General features: G+C 36.7%; 2 protein-coding genes across 6 annotated transcripts; both read left to right on the top strand.

Annotated features, from left to right (window-relative positions):
* Nucleotides 1-148: 148 nt before the first annotated feature.
* Nucleotides 149-10110, top strand: arhgef3l (Rho guanine nucleotide exchange factor (GEF) 3, like). Of its 2 annotated transcripts, XM_083570021.1 has the most exons (13): nt 149-669; nt 934-991; nt 1099-1161; nt 2058-2099; nt 2199-2306; nt 3311-3475; nt 5818-5880; nt 5969-6065; nt 6833-6909; nt 7056-7313; nt 7753-7923; nt 8226-8418; nt 9157-10110. In XM_083570021.1, the coding sequence occupies exons 1-13, from the start codon at nt 629-631 to the stop codon at nt 9393-9395; spliced, it is 1575 nt and encodes a 524-aa protein (XP_083426147.1). In that variant the 5' UTR covers nt 149-628; the 3' UTR covers nt 9396-10110. The 2 variants fall into 2 exon arrangements, with proteins under 2 accessions (XP_083426147.1, XP_083426148.1); XM_083570022.1 differs by lacking the exon at nt 1099-1161 and having other exon boundaries at nt 486-669.
* A 362-nt stretch (nt 10111-10472) lies between these two features.
* usp21 (ubiquitin specific peptidase 21) lies at nt 10473-18475 on the top strand. 4 transcript variants are annotated; one of them, XR_014538060.1, is made up of 13 exons: nt 10473-10518; nt 10640-10848; nt 12680-12733; nt 12847-12964; nt 13248-13362; nt 14070-14192; nt 14277-14341; nt 15417-15520; nt 15594-15680; nt 15785-15856; nt 16016-16105; nt 17256-17370; nt 18264-18398. XR_014538060.1 is itself a non-coding variant. In XM_083570025.1 (13 exons), the coding sequence occupies exons 2-13, from the start codon at nt 10714-10716 to the stop codon at nt 18352-18354; spliced, it is 1152 nt and encodes a 383-aa protein (XP_083426151.1). In that variant the 5' UTR covers nt 10473-10518; nt 10640-10713; the 3' UTR covers nt 18355-18475. The 4 variants fall into 4 exon arrangements, 3 of the variants coding, with proteins under 3 accessions (XP_083426151.1, XP_083426149.1, XP_083426150.1); XM_083570025.1 differs by having other exon boundaries at nt 12889-12964; nt 15785-15863; nt 15998-16105; nt 18264-18475; XM_083570023.1 differs by having other exon boundaries at nt 15785-15863; nt 15998-16105; nt 18264-18475.
* The last annotated feature ends 990 nt before the right edge of the window (nt 18476-19465 follow it).

Genomic DNA, 19465 nt, shown 5'->3' with positions numbered 1-19465 from the left:
TACCATCTGATTATGATATAATTGAGTCTGTGGGAGAGTGTGAGGGAAAAGAGCTGTGACATTTAATGACTGAATCTGGTTACGTGTACACAAATTCAACATGCAACAAATGAGCTACGCCTCTTCCTGTTTTAGAATCTAGTGAAGCGCGTTTAAAGTTTTCAACAGGAAAAAGACTAAACTTAGGGGCCCGAAGTTTCAGTACTACCATGCAAGCTGCACAGTGAAATAAATAAATAAATGACTAAATAGGATTCATGCAACATCTTGCTCCTTGGGTAACTCTGACCTCGTTTTGACAAAATGAATCATTATATGTAACTTCCTCATGTATACTACTCATTTGTAAAATGTGTTATAAAGGCAGTTAGGCTTTGGCCTGTGCTTCAATCTGTTTTGTGCTAACAGGAAGCAAGAACTTGATACAGGATGTGGGTTTCAGACATGTAAGAGGAAGAGAGGAGGTGTATAGTTGGTACCGCATAAAAGAAAAAAAAACTGCTCTTCCATTCCCCCGAAGAGGTGCAACAGGTGTTGATAGACCCAGAGGACTAAAAAAAAAAAAGAGTCCTTTTTGATTGGAGGAGTTGGAGTTTTAATATCTAAATATGTTGTGAAGGAGACAAAGATGGAGCTTGAAGAGACGGAGACCAATTTGTCACCTTCCTGGTAAGGCTTCATTATTTGTTGCGGCCAGGTTTTTGTTAGTTATTTTCTTTGTATTCATTTTGCCTGCATTTATTTTTCTCCTATTGATCTAGATCATTAGTTTTAGACTTTCCTAATTCACACGTTTTGTCTTTTAGTGTAGTTCCAGGATTTCACACTTCTGTAATATATTTATCCGTTATAAGCATCCGGTTTTATGTTAACATGATTATTGTCTGACTTCTTTAGTCATGCCAACATCTAACTCGTTACATATATTTGAAGGTCTCCTGTATCAAGAGAGAGACTCCTCACATGTGCCAACCTTTCAGAGTTTGCAGGGGTAAGTTGCTTTCCTGCTCCGCCAGCTTTATCGCAGACTATGGGAGGTTAGGCCTAACTATGTGCCTTTAAGGCAAATCAATATTTTGTCTGTTACTTTCTGAGCAGAAAAAAAGGAAACAGGATCCAAGCAGTGATGCTGAATTTTCAGCCCGAATCTCAGAAGAATATGTGAGTTTTTTTTTTTTTTTTTTTTTTTTTTTTTTTTTTTAAAGCATAGAGTTTCAGTATATCTGCTGAAATTTTGAGTGTTTGAACTCAACATGAAATACATTATAAATGTATTGCAGCTTACATTTTTAAATCTGCATATATATAAAAATATATATATATATTTTTTTTAGTCCACACGTCTCAATTGCCACTGTATCTGTTACTATTAAATCCATTTTCATTTCAAATCCTCCTTAAATGGACATAATCGTTGCTCTGTTTCCGTCCGTAACAAATTCTTTCATTTTCTGCTTTGCCACGGAAGTTAAGGCCACAAACCTTGCTTCTGAGGCCAGGTGACTGTGATTCTCAGTACAGTGTGTTTTTTTTTGGGGGGGGTTCTTTGGCTCCTAATTCACCAACTCCTCCAGCAACAAATCACTAAATGTCAAAATATAAAATGTGTTTGAGAGTCAGCAGTGACTTTAGCGCTTCACTTGTCAGTAGGAAAATGTATTTTTCTCTCACTTGAATTCTTTTTTTTTTTTCTTTTTCAATTTACAATTCAGTTTCCTGTCATACCGGAAAGAGGCCTTACCATGTTCACAGCTCAGCTCCCTGCTATGTTTCTTTTATCTCTTGCAGCTTGACATGCTCTCATCATCTCTTTACCACAGAAACACCATCACACAACCTCATGTATTATTTGTTCAATAATTACCACAGCGTCTGCAGTGCTGGGTGTTTATTTTAAATAGATGCTGTGTATTAAAAGAAGACTATAATTGTTGGGGGGAAAAAAAAATTGCAGATTGCTAGATTGCATTCTGATGGCATTCCTTAACCCTTTCTGCGTGCACTCTTTATTTTCGGCGCATTCGGAACCAAATTTTGAATCCTTCATTTTTTTTCAGGATGAAGATGACTTTCCGGTTGATCCCCCACACGACTCTGAGGTACAGTATGTAGAGCTGAAGATGTGTGAAATCTGTAGAAACATGAATCTTTGATTGTAGAGGACTCATCTCTATCTTGTCTTGTCACTTAAATGGTAGGGACCTTGTAACAAGAGAGTAAAACCAGTGGATAGAAGTAGTGGAGTTACTGGTATTATAACGCCAGTGAAGACCCCTGCACTGAAGCGGTTGGGACAGTCCATCCAGGTAAGCAAAAAAAAAAAAAAAAGATAATTTATTGAATGTTAACTGCAGTGCAGTTGACACGTGAGCATATCTGCAACTACATTATTTCAAAACATTATGATATACCCCTCATTGGTCCAAAAGCTGATCGGAAAAAAAAAAATCAAATAGGTTTTATTGCTCTTATAGATCATTTATAACACACGTCCCTCCCCTGCTTTTAATATTACCATTAGCATTTACAGTAAATGGACAAAAGTTTGTGGACACCTCGCCATTCAATTTTTTCCGAATTTGCTATTATTAAAATCTCCACTGTTCTAGCATGTTTTCCTTTAGATTATTTAACTCAGTAAGTGAAGTTTGTAAAGTCACCTACTGATGTAGGGTGATGAGGCCTGGGGTGCAGTCAGCATTCCACTTCATCCCAAAGGTTTGAGGTCAGAGCTCTATAGTAAGATCTTTTGTTCCAACCCATGTAAGTCATTGAGCTTTGTGCACAAAAGCATAGTCAGGCTGGAGCAGGTTTAAATCTCATAGTCCAAGTGAATATTTAATGCTTCCACATCCAAAGGCATCCTATACAATTATACAAAATGCCTCCAACTTTGTGGTAACAGTTTGGGCAAGAACTATATATGACTGGACAAGTAAATTTTTCTGAGGACATTATTCCCATATAGTGTACAGCTGTGTGTGATTTTTAATTTAAGCAGTTAAAGTTCAATTAATGAGCTTCCTATAGTGTAAAAAGGGGGAGGTTGTAGCTTACTGGTTAAAGCATTGGACTTTGGATCTGAAGTTCAAATCCCAGCCACACCAAGCTGCCTCTTCTGGGCCCCTGAGCAAGGCCCTTAACCCCATAGCTACTAAGTTGTATAAATGAGAGAAAAATGTAAGTAGCTCTGGATAAGGGCATCTGCCAAATGCTGTGAATGTAAAAAAACTTGATGTTTCCTGCTTTGAGTCTGATGACTGATTTAAATCCTAACGACAGGCGCAAATTCTTGTGTTCATACCACTAGAGATCCATCAGCTTCCGTACGGAAGCGAGGCCGATGCCACCAATGCCGATTCGAACCCGACAGAAAGCTTCTTCATTCCCACGGAGACGCAGCAGCCAGTTGTGGAGTGACACCGTGGACAGCCTGAGCCAGGATCTTAGTGCTAAAGAGATTAAGAGACAGGAGGTATGGCAGGACAGCTGTCCGGGGATTGGAAACATTACCAGGGTCAACATCTGTAGTGTGTTCAATACTGTACTAGTAACCAAGGGTCTATTCTACTGTAGTTAGTGGCAGAGGCGCAAAAATAGGGTATGCAGTTTACGCAGTGCTTTTATTCTCGTATTTACCATTCTGTTCTCGAGGGGGAGGGGGCGCCAACCATGATCTTGCATACCCCTCAGCAAATGTGCAGTTGCACCACTGGGTAGTGGAATACAAGAAACCACTAGTTTGCCACTCACAATTGATTTGTTTCAGAGAAAAAAGGTGTTTATTTCTTTTCTGGTGATCAGTTTAAGTTCCTACAGGTTCCTTTACAGCATCCAAGATTTTACATATTGCAAAATCTCTAAAAGGCTGCTGAACTGCTACAGCAACATTTAGGCTGTGGCACTGAGGGATGTGTGTTATGAAACAGGAAGTTACTGAGCTGCCTCCGAGCCATGTTCTCTTTTTCAGATTTTAGTAGAGCCACCTCAGCAAACACAGCACTTGTCATTGGCTTGGTTTGTATGAACAGTCACACTATATAAATAGCTTTTAATACTGCTGCTTAGCATTGTATAATGGCATTATTATGCATTACCAGCTATCTGATTTATAGTCTATGGTAACAGGCTTTCTTTCTTTAACACTTTAACTAAACCTAATGATTAACTCATGAGTTGGATTTGGCATCCCTGAAAACTGTCCCATCTCTTAGGGAATAGAGAGCTCTATAGTGCCTATAGCTCTGGCAGCCAGGACAAGCATACGATGTATAGCGCTTTTTTTTTTTTTTTTTTTTTTTTTTTTTTTAAATTAAATTCACAGATGCCTAGTAGACTCACTTTCCTCTCTAATAACAACACCAAAACATTGTCAATCATGTTTCAACAGCACAATAAAAAAAGAAAAAAAATCATGCAGATACACATCAAGCTTTAGCTAATGTTCACATTGCGAAGAAAAGTTTGAGGTCTGTGACTAACCATGGCATGGTTGTCAGTACCGGATGAGCTGGTTCAAGTATTTCTCATCTGAGAAAGACAAAATGTCTACAAAGAATGGTGCAAAAAACACTGCATGAGCAAAAGTTCTGGGAATGGAAATAAATTGTTGACAGAGATGGCAAATGTACACATCCTTCATGCATGTAGAAGTACAGATTCTCATGTTTTTAAGGGCTTTGGTAAAAGTACTGACTACACTTTTTCACACAGTTTAAAGTAAAGAAATTTGGGCTCTGACATGTACTTAGGTAAAAAGTAGCCATTTCCACTACAGGTTTTGGTGTCGCCCTCACATCATATTGATCCAAAAGAATTTAAAATGTTATCTAATGAATGTATTCATTCTGAACAACCACCATATAGAACACAAGCAGTGCAAAGTTGATGATTAGTGGGATCTCTGTTCTCAGTCATGTTTACATCACTGTCTCCCTCTGTCTCATCCATGTTAGTTATACTTCTTGCTGCCTTCTGCCTTGCTCGTTGTTAGCTTCGTAAACTAGCCTACGTCTGTGGTGTGTAAGAGCCAGGAAATGATACACCAGTGGTAGATTGTAAAAGCTGCGCAATGACAAGAAATAGGTTGATAGGCAGTGAGGAAAAAAAAGATATCGATCATGTGACCAAGTAGATTACCAGTAAAGCAACGAGCCTGTTTTGAAAATGTAAGAAGTAGAGAGTAAAGACTTTTGTGTAAAAATGTAATGAGTGGAAGTAAAAAGTTGTCTGAAAAATAAATAGTGAAAAAGTACAGTAACAAAGTATTTGTAATTCATTACTTTCCACCTCTGATTGTTCATAAAAGATATCAGAGGAAAATAATTGATTTGAACTCCATACCATGAATAGTATAGTAACCTAAATGAATTTGCCACGGTGAGGAGAAAAACATGTAAACCGGCACAAACCATCAAACCTTGAGCGTGATCAGCTTCACCAGCAATAGAGCACATTGGGCTTCCTTTCTGTTTGCCAAGAACAAGAATCGAAGGCTAGCATGGGAACAGTTTTCCCCCAAACTGTACACTTAAAGATAAGCAAAATTCCAGACTTCAACTGTACAATTTGGGGGAAGTGTTGGGGGAGGGGGTGTATGTTTCCATAGTAGCTGCAGATTCTTTATTCTTGATGTGTTGTGTGTCCTGAAATGTTTTTCTACTCACCACACTTGTAAAGTGCGCTCATTTTTGGTTTCTATTGATTTCCTTTCATCTCTAAGTCATTCTTCTCTGATCTATTTTAACATGTTCCATAATTAGAAAATATGCAGTGGCTTAAAGCTGAACTTTTTGGATCTTATTTTGTGTCTCACAGGTGATCTATGAAATGACACAAGGAGAGAAACAGCTGATAGAAGACCTCAATTTGGTCAAAAAGGTTTGTTATATGCAGTAACCATATGTTGCAGTTAGTCTGCTCTTTGTGCTCTGTTAGTTAATACTTTTGTCCTGCTCTGTGGTTCCAGGTTTACTATGAGCCGATGCTAAAACTGGAAATCATGACTGAAAGTGAACTGGGTCAAATATTTGGGACTCTGGATTCATTGATTCCACTCCATGAAGGTGTGTTTGTAAATCTGCAACCAATTTATTTGTTTAAATTGGTTTTCAATAGAAAAAGTGAAATGTACCTTTACTTAGCAAACAAGCCAAATGGGTACAGATGTTCTTGTTCTACAGGCTTGATTGTCAGAAATCAGTGTATAATTAAAAATAATTATAATAGTTGTCAATACAGTGAGCAATGTTTAAGTTGTCACAAAGCGGTCAACAGTAATGTTCAAGGGGTTGAAGTGCTGTTTAGAAGATACAAAAGAAACTGGCAAACAAAGCATTAGTTTTACTTTATATAATTTATGAGTTATAACTAATGAATGCTTCATTCTGATTGGTCAGAAAGTACATATTTAAAAAAAACAAACAACAAAAAAAAGGATTGTGCTGGTTCTATTTGTGCCAGTGTACACATGGACTTTGTGTGGCTGCTGTATTTTAAAACATGAAAATGATAAAACAATGTTTTTTTCTTCTATTAAATAATCTGTTTGTAGCAAATTGCTATGGTTTAATATTTTTGGAAAAACCCCATCATGTATAATTCCAATTATATTATATAAAAAAAAGAATCACAAATTATTAAGTTAATATAATGTAAATTCTTCACTATTAATACATTTATTGTTATTTCTTATGTCTAATTGTTTTACATTGTATTCCTTGTTGTGTTTTTTTTTTTTTTTTTTTTTTAATGGCTGTTTGAATACAATACTTTTGGGCCATACTTGGTTCATAGTTAACCATAGGTTATTGATGTTTTTGTGTTGATGCAGATTTTTTGACTCGTCTGGAAGGATTGAGAGGGTCAGAGAAGACAGTGGGGGAGATTGGGCCGACCCTGATGGACTGGGTAGGTGTTATAAAAAAAAAAAAAAAAAAAAAAAGCATGCTTTTATAATGGAGCAGACCTCGCAAAAGAAGTTCATAGATAATTTTACAGATTTTGTGGATTTTTGTCATTCAGCAACTCTGACTACAGTATTCCTTCTATTTTAGTTCCCTTGCCTGGATGCATATGTCACTTACTGCTGTAACCAAGTGGGTGCCAAAGCCCTGCTAGACCAGAAAAAGCAGGTACGACGTGTAGAGGAATTCCTCCGCTTGTGCCAAGAGTCATCCTTCAGCAGGAAACTGGATTTGTGGAACTTCCTGGATCTGCCACGCAGTCGCCTGGTGAAATACCCGCTGCTTCTGAAGGAGATCCTGAAGAGTACGCCGCACGATCACCCTGATGAGGACACGCTGCCTCAGGCTGTGAGTTCTTCCCAAATCGAACCTACTGTGAATACTAGGGAACGTGAATAAATGATTAAGAAATGACTTGATAATGTGTTAAAAAGAGCTAAAGAGGAACAGATACAAATAGGAGGGACACAACGGAATAAAACTAAACGGGTTTTTATAAGACACATTCATTTTCAGCATTTATTCATCCTTAGTAACAGCATGAGCTGATTTGTGGTGCTTTGAATGAGACTAAACATGGGTAGAGGTGGGAGAGGGTGATAAAAACCATCCAGCCCATCCAGCACTTCTCTCTGTGGCCGAGAAACTGTCAGAGCTAAAAAGATAACTTTTTAAGTTTATATTTAGTATATTTATATTTATTTAAATACAGATATTTAATGCACTATAGGTAGAGATAATATTAATATAATATATGTAAACAGCCTGAATTTGTCTATGCATATAGATGGAGGTAATCCAGAGCATCATTACTGAGGTGAACAGTAAGACCGGTGAGGCTGAGTGTCAGTTTTACAAACGAGGTCTCTGCTACCCAGAGGAGGGTCAAAGAGTTCCAGAGATTCACTCCTCACGCTTTCTCTACTGCCACGGGGAACTCAAGAGCACCAAAGGACAGGTAAAGATAATCTTATACTTTTTGTTTTTCAGCAAGTCAAGTCAAGTGGCTTTTATTGTCATTTCTAGTATACACAGTGGTACACAGTAAAAGCGAGACAACATTCCTCCAGAACCCTGGTGTTACACTAAACAACAACATAGAGCTACAACACAACACAAAGCTACATAAAGTGCATCGAGTGCAACCCAGTGCAAACAGTGCAGACGAAAAACAGTACTGATAGACAGTGCAGACAGACAACATAAGACAAAACACTTTGTTGTTTGTTTGTTTGTTTCATCACTACCTGACCTCGGCAGAAGCTGCACGTGTTCCTGTTCGAGCTGGTGCTGGTTTTGACTCGGCCAGTGGTGCAGGACAAGGATGGCATGGTGCAGTTCCAGGTTTACCGTCAACCCTTACCTGCTGCCCAAATTTTCCTGGAGGACCTGCCTGATGGAGAGGCCAGCAGTTCCGGATCGTTCCGTGGTGCCTTTACTGGCAACGACAAAGGTAAAATGTACAGTATGTTTCTTTGCATAATGTGAACAGCTGTTTAAATAGGTGTGAGTGCGACACGGCCGGAGTCTAAGTGATCTTGTTATCCTAGTGAAGGATATTAGTTGTCAAATTAAAAGGTTTTAAACTTATATATTGGTATATGCATTTATTATTATACTAGCATTTGTAGCATTTTTTCTTGTAATGAGTAATTTAACCGTGTGCTTTCGATGATTAACATATTAATATTAACATATTAATTTGACTGTTATAATACATTATTATATGGGATACATTTATTACACAGTTTATGAAGCTCTCTTCAGTGTCATTGCTTCAAAACAGTCAGAAGTTTTCCGTTATCACTTATAAGGCTTTTGTGGTTCTAAGTGAGACAACAAACTGCATTCTTTCTTGTAATTGGCTGCAAGACTGGGGAAATATTCTGGTGAACGAATGACTAGTTATAGCTGGTTAGATGGAAGTGATTACAGAAAGTTGTGTGACCATTGAGGGCTAAAAAGTATAATGATAAAAGTATAATTTGTCACTTTAAATAAATATAAATATTGTTAGACTTAGCTAAACATATCAATAGTTCCATTTACATCCAATTCATTGTTATTATGGCATCGAAGTAAGATTTGTAAGTCACTGCATATCAGTTTAGGAGTGTTATTTTAAACCCACATCACCAGTTGAATGTGTTTGTCTGGTTGCTAATAACCTCTTTCTCACCATTACTCACAGTGAAGAACTGCTTCCGTGTGAGCAGCAGGGGGCGCACTAAGGCTCAATCGCACAGCCTGCAGGCCAACGACACCTTCAACAAGCAGCAATGGATTTCCTGCTTGCGCCAAGCCATCATCCAATCGCGAGACAGAGATGCACAGACCAGCCAATTCAAAGCTCAGCGAAGTTCTGAGCCCCCGCTCGACCACATCGCCGAACTGAGCCTGAATTCTGATGTGGAGATGATAGACACATAGGTCAGAGGTGACAAGGACAAAGCTATTGTTCCTGGTCCATGCAGTCACAATCCTTTCATGTAAGGACCTGATCGAGTTTACAAACTTTCTTATTAATGAAGTCAACGGTATTTATAAATAGTTGCATAAATAAGTGTCTATTAGGCAATGAGCCTATGAGCTCATTACTGTTCCTTATGTAGCTTATAGATGTATAATGAAGACTCACAAAAAAGTAATTTCAATTGTGCTATAATGATTTGTAGTACATTACCCTTTTGGTTACTGCTTGTGAGCAATGTGATAGGATCTGATGTTGAATGTGAATGTAGGTGCAAAAAATATTTTTTTTCCCTCTGTTAAACTGACAAGATTCATGCGAAGTTGAATTTCAACCATGACAATATGTCAGAAAGAGATCTCAATGTACTTATGAGTAAATGGTATTCTATGATCTATAGACGTATATAAGCTTGAAGTGCAATAACAAGCTTGTACACACTGATATACATGCTTTCGACTGTTATGTTTTAGAACTTTGTTGATTGTAAATTCAATTGTAATTTGGGTTCACTTTAAAGTCCACATTATATAGGGAAAGAAGAAGACGAGATGAAATATCTTGGGTTGTACTTAATGTGTTGAGTTACAGTGCTGTTCACTTCTAACTGCATATAACAAAAATGGCAAAACGATGTATGTTAAAATGTCATAAAGACAATGTTGTGTTCTTTGATGTGTGTTTCCAAACTTTTTCTTCATAACTGTTGCTTTTTACTTTTGTTTTCATTTAAATCTTTATCTTTCACTATTCATTTTTTGGGATCCTCTGATTATTCTGGTTTTTATTCATCTTGTTCTTGATGTTCTTGATCTTCTACATTTCTTCACATCACATTTGAAGATAAGATGGTCATGACTAAACTTTTCAGTTAATATTTGTAAATTAAAAAAAAAAAAACTAGATTTCAGTACTGAACCTATGGGTTTTAAATGTCCAAGCGACTGAAAGGCTAAAAATAGACACTCCTACTAAGAGACTTGAAAGATTAGTGGTGATTAAAGGTTTGCTGGTCTGAATGGTGGCTGGTGATTGGCAGCTATAGTGAGAGTGGAATGTAGCCGAAAGACTTGACAAACCTGGGTAAAGACAATAACCATATAGTAACATCTGTGTACCTTGACCAGTTAAGTGTTTTTCGGTATTGCAGTATTTCATAGAATTTTATTTGTGGGGTATTTATGCAATGCATTTTTGAAAACAGGCTAATGCTTGATTGATTCAATCCTCAAATTCGTCTCCACATTGCATGGTGTAAGTATAGAGTGTAACGGCTCAATGCTGAAGGCTCAGATGGACACCTCGTGCCAGGCCCTGTGTCGCTCACTGGTGAGCCAGAATGAAAACATGGACATCTCACAGTCGGTGCTGTATACTTCTCTCATGGGCTTGTTGCTGGTGGCTGACAAAGAGGTGAGATGCTTAGTGTTTTTTCAGGGGAATAGATTATCATTTACTGTTTTTTAATTTAAATTTTTTTAATTTTTATTTTTATTCTAACATACCTTATACCACAGTGCTCTGTAATTCTTAGATGTGATTGGTCAAATGTCTTACTTTTGCTAGATCAGCAGCTTTAACAAGAAGTTGTAATTAAATTAGGCTGTAAAATCATTTATATAAACTGTAATAATAAAACAGATTTAAAAAACTTTTAATGAAAAAATAAAATAATTAAATAGTTACTATGGTGACACTTGACAATGATAGAAGCAGGCCAGTAGGTTGTACTTTCTGGATTCTAAAAAGACATGCTTCTGTTCAGATTTATTAATTAATTTATTTATTTTTTTAGTTTAACATGGTTTTTAATTACAAATGAAATGATCAGCTGCAACTTTAATGTAAAATTGAATTTTAGAAATATTTGCATGAATTGCAGTATTTGCTATGTTCCATTTTTTGCTTTAACCTCCTACGACCTGGGTGTCCACATACGTGGACATTGTGCACAATGGTGTCTTTATTGTTTTCTGTAGATACAGACCGAGTGTCCATGTGGATCGCTGATGGGGATAAGGCTCAGAAAAAAGATTTCTCTTTGTATCAAGCAGTTAACATGCTCAATATGACAAATTTGCATTCATTTAAATAATGTGCTAGAAATTGTGTATTGAATGGTCGAGGTGTTGCACATTCTTTTGTTTTATTCAATATTTTAAATTTTATTAAATTGTTCTCACAAACTTTTATAATTAACCAGAACTAATATTTTTGTAGATGTTTTCCAACATAAAAATTTAAATATAAAGCACGTAAAGTATGATGTCATTCGTTAAAAAAAGAAATAAATATGTACGATATTTGGCATATACAGTATGTGGGGGTATAAATGAAATGAAAAATTTGTGGGAAATGTTATTATTGAAAAAGATTTGCTATCTGGGGAATAACCGTGTTCCTGGTCAGATTCTTTCCTTTATTCTCTTACCCTTTTTTGACCTGGTTGTATTTTGAAGGTTAAATTGGAGCGTTTCTTAGACCTTTAGTTTACGCATGTAGCATATTTACATTACAGTCATTATTGTTGCATAATAACAAAAACCCATGTGCACAAGTTTGAATAAAAAACTGTCTGAACTTAGTACATGCTTTTGTAGTTAACTTATGCAACCTCAATGAGCGTGTTCCCTGTATGTGATAATAGGATTAGATATGTATAATTGGAAACTGTACACTAACCAGAGATTTTAACCTGACAGGGTCATTTGATATGGTTTATTATGAAGTAGAATGAAATGATCCGTCTTTAGCCGCACTATATGGACAAAGGTTTGTGCTTCTTGAACATCCCATTCCACATTTAGTCCTTATTTGCGGTGATAACAACCTTTAACAAGATTTTGAAGTATGCTTGTGGAGATTTGTGCTCATTCAGTCACAGGGGTGTTTGTAAAGTCAGGTACTGATGTAGGGTGAGGAGGCCTGGGGTGCGGTCAGCATTCCAGTTCATTCCAGAGGAGTTTGATAGGGTTGAGGTCAGAGCTCTATAGGAGGCCACTCAGGATTTTTCACTTTGTGCACTGGAACTGTTTTGGGTCTACTAGTTCAACTGAAGAGGAAAATGTAATACTACCACATCCAAAGACATCCTGTACAATCGAGTGTCTTCAACTAGGTGGTAACAGTATGGGGCGGAACCACATATGGCTGGAAAAGTCAGGTGTTCCAAAATATCTTTGTCCATATAATGTACATGAGTGATTATAAGGGATGTTTACCAATCTCAAGTTTCACCCTACAGAAAGAGCTAACTCTTTGCAGTGGACAAGTTGGACTGCATAATTCTGGAAACATGGTATGTTAAAGTAATGTCAAATAATATTTACTGCTTTCTTATTGCCTCATTGAGTATTCGATACTATTGTGGTACAAATATTGTTATTTTTATTTATGCTCTCTTTCTCTCAGTGTTTCCTGAATGCTATTGTACAGTGTCTCTCGCATACTCAGGGCCTTAGAGACTACTGTCTGACTAAAACCTACATCCAGGACATGTGCTCTAGTCAAGAGCCAGAGCTGATGAATGGTGTGAGCAGTGTTCCCTATGATAATTCATTATGTCCAATTGATTTTCATTGCTTCACACATTAGTTATAAGACAGTTTCCATTAGCTTTAAAAAAAAAAATTTAAACAGTACATGCGATTTGATATTTTAAAAATAGTTTGCAGCAAAAAGTTTTGCAATATTTCATGCACTTGGTAATATTTTATGTTATATAATTAAAGGGTCAATACTTTTAAACTTCTGAAATTCAATTCACTTAAGTATACTCTGTCAGCCATACTATCTTTAATTCTTTTTTTCAGAATTCACTAAAGTTTTGGAAAAGCTGTGGTGCACAGATGAAGCGAAGAGGACAGTCAATCCTGAACGCTTCTACCATGTCTTTAAAGAGGCTATGCCTTACTTCAGTGGATACAAGTAGGTACACCAGCAATCTATTCTAATAGCTGGTGTTATATTGTTAATTGGATTCACAGAACTGACCAGGAATGTTGCAGTGGCATTACAACGTGTAGTAACAATGTACAATGTAGTATGTAAGCAAAACAGCATGGCTCATTTATCTAATTTTCATACGTTCATAACAATGTTTGATGGTTTTGAAACAACCACGAAAAAGTTACTTCCTGTTATGATTTCCGTTAGAAAAGCTCTAAACAGTCATTTCTTCACCAGCCTTTCTGGTTTCATTCACCTGAAGTTACAGCTTGCTGTTTTACAAAGAAACCGTGATTCTGTTTGTCCTGAAATTTTACTTTGTCTGATAACTGACAGCTTTATTTCTGACTATTACAAAGTGCTGACAGTGGATAGTCATTCAGAAAGGGCTACATAAATGTTTCAAAATAGGAAAAAAATTACACTATATCAATGACTACACTTTTTTTTTTTTTTTTTTATAAGCCATGCTGTTACAGAAAATGAATGAACACCATCTGACTTATCAGAATGGAGCAATCCACAGAACTATATTTGATATACAATATATATATATATATATATATATATATATATATATATATATATATATATATATATATATATATATATATATATATATATATATATACACAGTACATTTTGTAGTTAATAAACATTACCTCCTCACTCCTCTACTCCCACAGTCAGCAGGATGCTCAGGAGTTCTTGCGATTCCTTTTGGACCGATTACATACAGAAATCAATCGCCGACCCTCACATCACCCTGCCAACTCTACCACTCCTGAGCCCAGCAACACTCGGTTCAGGTACAGACAGAAAAAATCTCATCAAAAGTTAGCAGCTTTTCATCGGTATAGTCAATTAACTCTTACACTAACTATTCCAATTAGAATTTCAGAAGCTGCTGCTGCTATGTGGAAGAGACATGTGGATAAAGAGGACAGTATGATTGTAGGTAAGCATAAGTGGCAATATAAAATATTTTCCTTTTTTTTTAAAGGGCCGCTTTGCAATATGTGAAAGATATTTAGAACCTAAAACAATCAAGATAGGAATTGTAATTTGCAAAACCTAGTGTCTGCTTCCAGGCTTCTGTTTACATGTTCCGAGCCTGGACGTTCAGTTTAACAATACATTGTTACAATAGGAACTGTGTTGTTCAGGTTTGCCAAGTAATTATAATAATAAATTAATGCTCACTCATACTAAACATTGTGCTAACACAGTCCAGTCTCATGGCATTTTATATACCGTAATCTATTGATTTATGCTCATAGACATACATTTCTCTTATTTTTCACTGAGGATGGCTTTCTATGTAAGGTATTTCAATAGGAAGTATTTTTGGTGCCTCCGCCAGTTTTCTTTCTGCCACTGGATACCACAGACGCTGTTTTTTTTTTTCCCTCCTCGTTTGTTATTGATTGTTTTTAATGTTCAAGCACTATTGCTTAACATTTAAGCAGGGGATTTAATCCTTGTCTTTATTGCATTGTAGTCATTAAGCTACTCGTTATTATAAACCATCGACGGTGGTTCCTTCCAGTCAAAATACAGTAAATACATTCTCCCGGTTAGTTAAGGAGACTGCGTTAATTAGAGACACACACATTTATTACACTATAAACCTTACTGTTACCCTAACCGTAAATGTTCTGCCTTATTTTCTGATAAAAATGGGGAAAATGGGAAATAAAAAAAAAGATTACCTTTGGTATTTCTGTCAGCAAAAAGAGGGAAATTTGTGTCCATGAACAGGAATCAATAGATTAAAATTACTTACTATATCACGAAATATGCTGAGACTGTGTTGGCTAACAGCTGGTATCAACAGATATACAATTGAAGCAGCTTGCTATATTGAGCTCTCTTTGAGCTGTAATTTCAGAGCTGGAAAAGGTACTTAAAAGAAAAACGCTATGATTTTCTTTGCTCTAAAACCCCCTTTTCAGAATGACCGATTGCACCTTTAATTTAACTGCTCATGAGTCTTATACTGTTTGTTCTCTGATTTTTTGCACTGGTTACAGATTTGTTCTCAGGACAGCTGCGCAGCTCATTGCACTGCTCTGTATGCTCACACTCCTCCAACACATTCGATGTGTTCTGTGATCTTTCACTGCCTATCCCAAAGGTAACTCGCACCCCCTCCTTAGGCCTTGTCTGGGACATGCGTAGACCTGACGTTCACCTGTCTTCTGTTTTAGATGTGTGACACCAGAGCAGGTGTGACACTCCGGGACTGTTTGGATCTGTTCTCACACAAGGAAACACTCAGCAAAGAAAACTCGGCTGTAGGTAGTCATCTCAAGCTTCTGCATGGGCAATGCTCATGCATACTTCTGCATGGGCAATGCTCTATGTGTTTGCTTAATGTAATTTGTTTAATGTGGTTTAGATGTGTGAGAAGTGTAATCATCATACAGAGGCTACAAAAAGCCTGACCATCCAGAGATTTCCTAAAATCCTGGTGATACGTATCCTTTACACTTTATTTACAGGATAATGGCAATTAACAAAAGTGATATAATAATCTATACTTATATAATATATATAATCATTAAGTAATATTGTAAGTGTTCATAGGAGTTCACTTAACTGCCATTCTTAGACTTGAAACGCTTTACAGCTTCAAGATATTCAATCCGGAAAAACACCATACCTGTGTCATTCCCTCTTACTGATCTTGATTTGGGACCATTTGGACCCAGTGGCTGTGGTGAGTATTCAGATAGTGGGTCAACATTTAATCTAATCATTCACAGTTCATTATCTTTGATTAAACGAAGGCTGTTTGGAGGACACATAGCAGGTGTGAGGCAAAGGGTGGACATAAGAATAATTAGAGAACATTTAGATCATTAAAAAAGGGAGTTGCAAACATCTGCACTGATGTTTTACATTTTTCAATTTAATAATTGGTTTTGTACAATTTCCTGCCACTATACTATGAATTCTCTATAAGGGGATGCAAATATTTGCCCTCAAAATAGACACACACACTGGTCATATTTTGTTTAAAGAATGCTACATGAATTCTGTGTAGAACCAACCCCTAAACATTTACCCTTAGAAACACCATCGATCCTTTGTGCATTTATTGCATATAGAAGACATTCATTTGCGAATTTTGGCCTGGTTAAACATTACAAATCCACTCTGGATTTGTCAGCAGAATGTTCCTGCTGTGAATCTACCATTTTATTTTTATTTCACCAGATTCAGATCTGGTTAAATAAAATGAATTCAGTGTTATGTTCATGGAACTGTTTTGGATGATGTGTGTGCTTTGTAACATGATGTATTATCATGCTAGAAGTCATTATACGATGGGTAAATAGTGGCTATAAATATATGCTAAACTCTGATAAATTGTGATATTCCAGTGGTTCTTGACCCAAGGCCTACTAAAAAAATCATTCCCCACACCATTCCAAGACCTCCACCAGCCTAAACTGTTAATGCTAAATTCTGACACCTTCATTGTTGAAACCAACATTAAGGTCCACCAGACCAGGTGACATTGTTTGATCTTTACCTGTGTAGTCTTGGTAAACCAGGGTTTATTTTGTGGGATTACATTATTGGATTATAGTTATGAGTGGTTATTTTAGTTGCCATCTGCCATGCCTTTGTCAGGATCATTGAAATCACTTATTTATACATTCTGATTGTTAAAGCATACAGAGACCTCACAGAGACAGTAATCCAAACTCAGGACACCGTGTCTGCCTTTTAAACAATAGATACTACCTCATTTTGAGCCAGATTTCCCTTAAATACACATGACCCACAAAACACAATACGCCTTGCTCAGCAATGAACCATAATTACATTAATATGCAACAGATTAATATTTGTGTGTTTAGGCCCGGTGCTGTATGACCTTTATGCCTTATGCAACCACACTGGTACTGTGAATATGGGTCACTACACAGCTCTTTGCCAGGAAGAAGGAGGCTGGTGCTGTTATAATGATTCATGGTGAGTGGAAAACACTCTGATACTAATACTGTTATGTCAGTGCACAACCTTTCTTACAGTAATCCCTGATCATATTTTGGGAGTCTTATCAATAACACAACGCACATTTTGAATATATAGAATGGTATAAATTCACTGCACATCTTAAAAAAACAACAACAACAGGTGCTTAAAGCAACTATATTGAAATTAAGAAAAACAAATATATTCTATATACAGATTTTTCTTTTTTGGAGTTTGTATACTTTGTGTAGATTTTGCTCTGTTTTATGATAAGATTTTTTTTTTTATAATGATGCTATGATAATTTTCTAATCAGAGCAAACTCTGATTACCCAATATTACACTATGTATACAAAATTTTTTGGAGACCTGACTTTTAATTTTTTTTTTAATGTTCCATTCCACATATAGTGTCCTTTTGCTGTTATTATTACCGCCATGCTTTCGGGAAGATGCTCCACTAGATTTTGGAGTGAACATGTGGAGATTTGAGCCCATTCAGACACAACAGCTTTAGCAAAGTCAGGTACTGATGTAGGGTGCAGAGGCCTGGGGTGCAGTCGGCAATCGAATTCATCCCAAAAGAGTTCAGAGTTGAGGTTAGAGCTCTAGTGAAGGCCACTCAAGATCTTGCACTGCAACCTGTAAATCATATCCTCATGGAACTCTCTTTGTGCACAGGGGCATTGTCATGCTAAGTCTGCTAGCTCATGTGAAGGGAAAAGATAATACAATGTCATCTAAAGACATCCTATGCAAATGTGTGCCTGTAGAACTCTGTGGTAACAATTTGGGAAGCACCACATATGACTGGGAAAATAAGGTGTCCCAATACTTGTGTATTCCAAAACAAGTTTTGTTTATATATTCTCTTCTGTCTTTTCTCACAGTGTTGCACAAATATCTGCGGATCAGCTTCGGTCCAGCCAGGCATATCTTCTCTTCTACAAACTTAAAAACAGCATGACCTCCAGGAAATGAATGTTATGCCAGATTTTAGTGGGGCATTTCCACTCCCAACAGAAAGAAGTTGTGGAGGTGTTTACCAAAACATGTTAGAAGAAGCGTGAATTCAGTGAAGCTTTCAGTCCAAATGAAATGTCAGCAATAATACTGTTTTATTTAATGTACAGGAATTATTTTTGGTTTAAACATTTTCTACTAGGCTTTCTTTTTAAATGTGCTACATCTATGTAAACAGGAAATGAATCCATCAAATTGTATGACTGTATTTTGGCTTTGGTAATGTCTTAATCCATAAGACTGTAGTAAATGTGTCTCCTTCTGTATGCGTTGTATGTGTTAATGTGTGTTAATGACTGCCTGAAGTCCAGACCCATGGACATCAACAAATGCTGCGTTTTCTCTCTTTAGATGCGGTGCCAGGACTTTTCTGCTTACACCTGCTTCACTCAGTAAAAAAACAATGCTCAGTTGGCTTAAATTTCAGCGACTGACTTGTTCATTAAACGTGGTGATATATAACTTCGTTTTTTCAATTTTTTATTTCTGTAATATAACTGTTAGACCTGCAGTTCTCATTTAAAACAGTTTTACATGGTATTCACAGGCTCAAATATATTTCACCATTAGATGAACAGTGATCCCTTATTCTCTTGAGAAACTGGTAATATTTCAACCCTAATGCAATGCACTATATGGCCAAAGGATTTTTTGACACATGACCAAGATATGTGTGACTTCCCCAAACTGTAATCACAAAATTGTGTACATCCTAACTGTTTAAGATGTACAATTTCCTTTACTGCTACTAAAGAGGCCAAACCTATTCCAGCATAGGCAAGACAAGGCCCCAGAAGGGTTTGTGAAGTTTGGTGTAGAAGATCTTGAGTGGCCTGCACTTTAACCCCACTAACCACCTTTGGGATGAACCCTGCATTTCTTCCTGATCTCACTAATACTCTTTTTATTGAATAAGAAAATCCCTATGCTCAAAATTTCGAGTTTGAAGGCTTCACAGATCCATGGAGGTTATTATAAAATCAAAGCAGTATAAATCTGAAATGGGATGCTAAATAAGCACACAAGGTTCTAGGGGTCAGATATTCCAAACCTTTCGCTCACAGTGAAG

This window comes from Silurus aristotelis (genome assembly GCF_946808225.1).
Source record: "Silurus aristotelis genome assembly, chromosome: 19".
Taxonomy (NCBI): Eukaryota; Metazoa; Chordata; class Actinopteri; order Siluriformes; family Siluridae; genus Silurus; species Silurus aristotelis.
Note: the sequence above shows the minus strand (reverse complement) of the source record. Positions and strands in the feature narration are given on the sequence as shown.

Coding starts and splice junctions, on each gene's coding strand:
- arhgef3l (XM_083570021.1), top strand. CDS start 629: ATGGAGCTTGAAGAGACGGAGACCAATTTGTCACCTTCCTG. Junction 3,476..5,817: donor AAGAGATTAAGAGACAGGAG/GTATGGCAGGAC, acceptor TGTGTCTCACAG/GTGATCTATGAAATGACACA. Junction 5,881..5,968: donor ACCTCAATTTGGTCAAAAAG/GTTTGTTATATG, acceptor CTGTGGTTCCAG/GTTTACTATGAGCCGATGCT.
- usp21 (XM_083570023.1), top strand. CDS start 10,714: ATGCTGAAGGCTCAGATGGACACCTCGTGCCAGGCCCTGTGTCGCTCA. Junction 15,864..15,997: donor TCCTAAAATCCTGGTGATAC/GTATCCTTTACA, acceptor TGCCATTCTTAG/ACTTGAAACGCTTTACAGCT. Junction 16,106..17,255: donor ATTTGGACCCAGTGGCTGTG/GTGAGTATTCAG, acceptor TTGTGTGTTTAG/GCCCGGTGCTGTATGACCTT.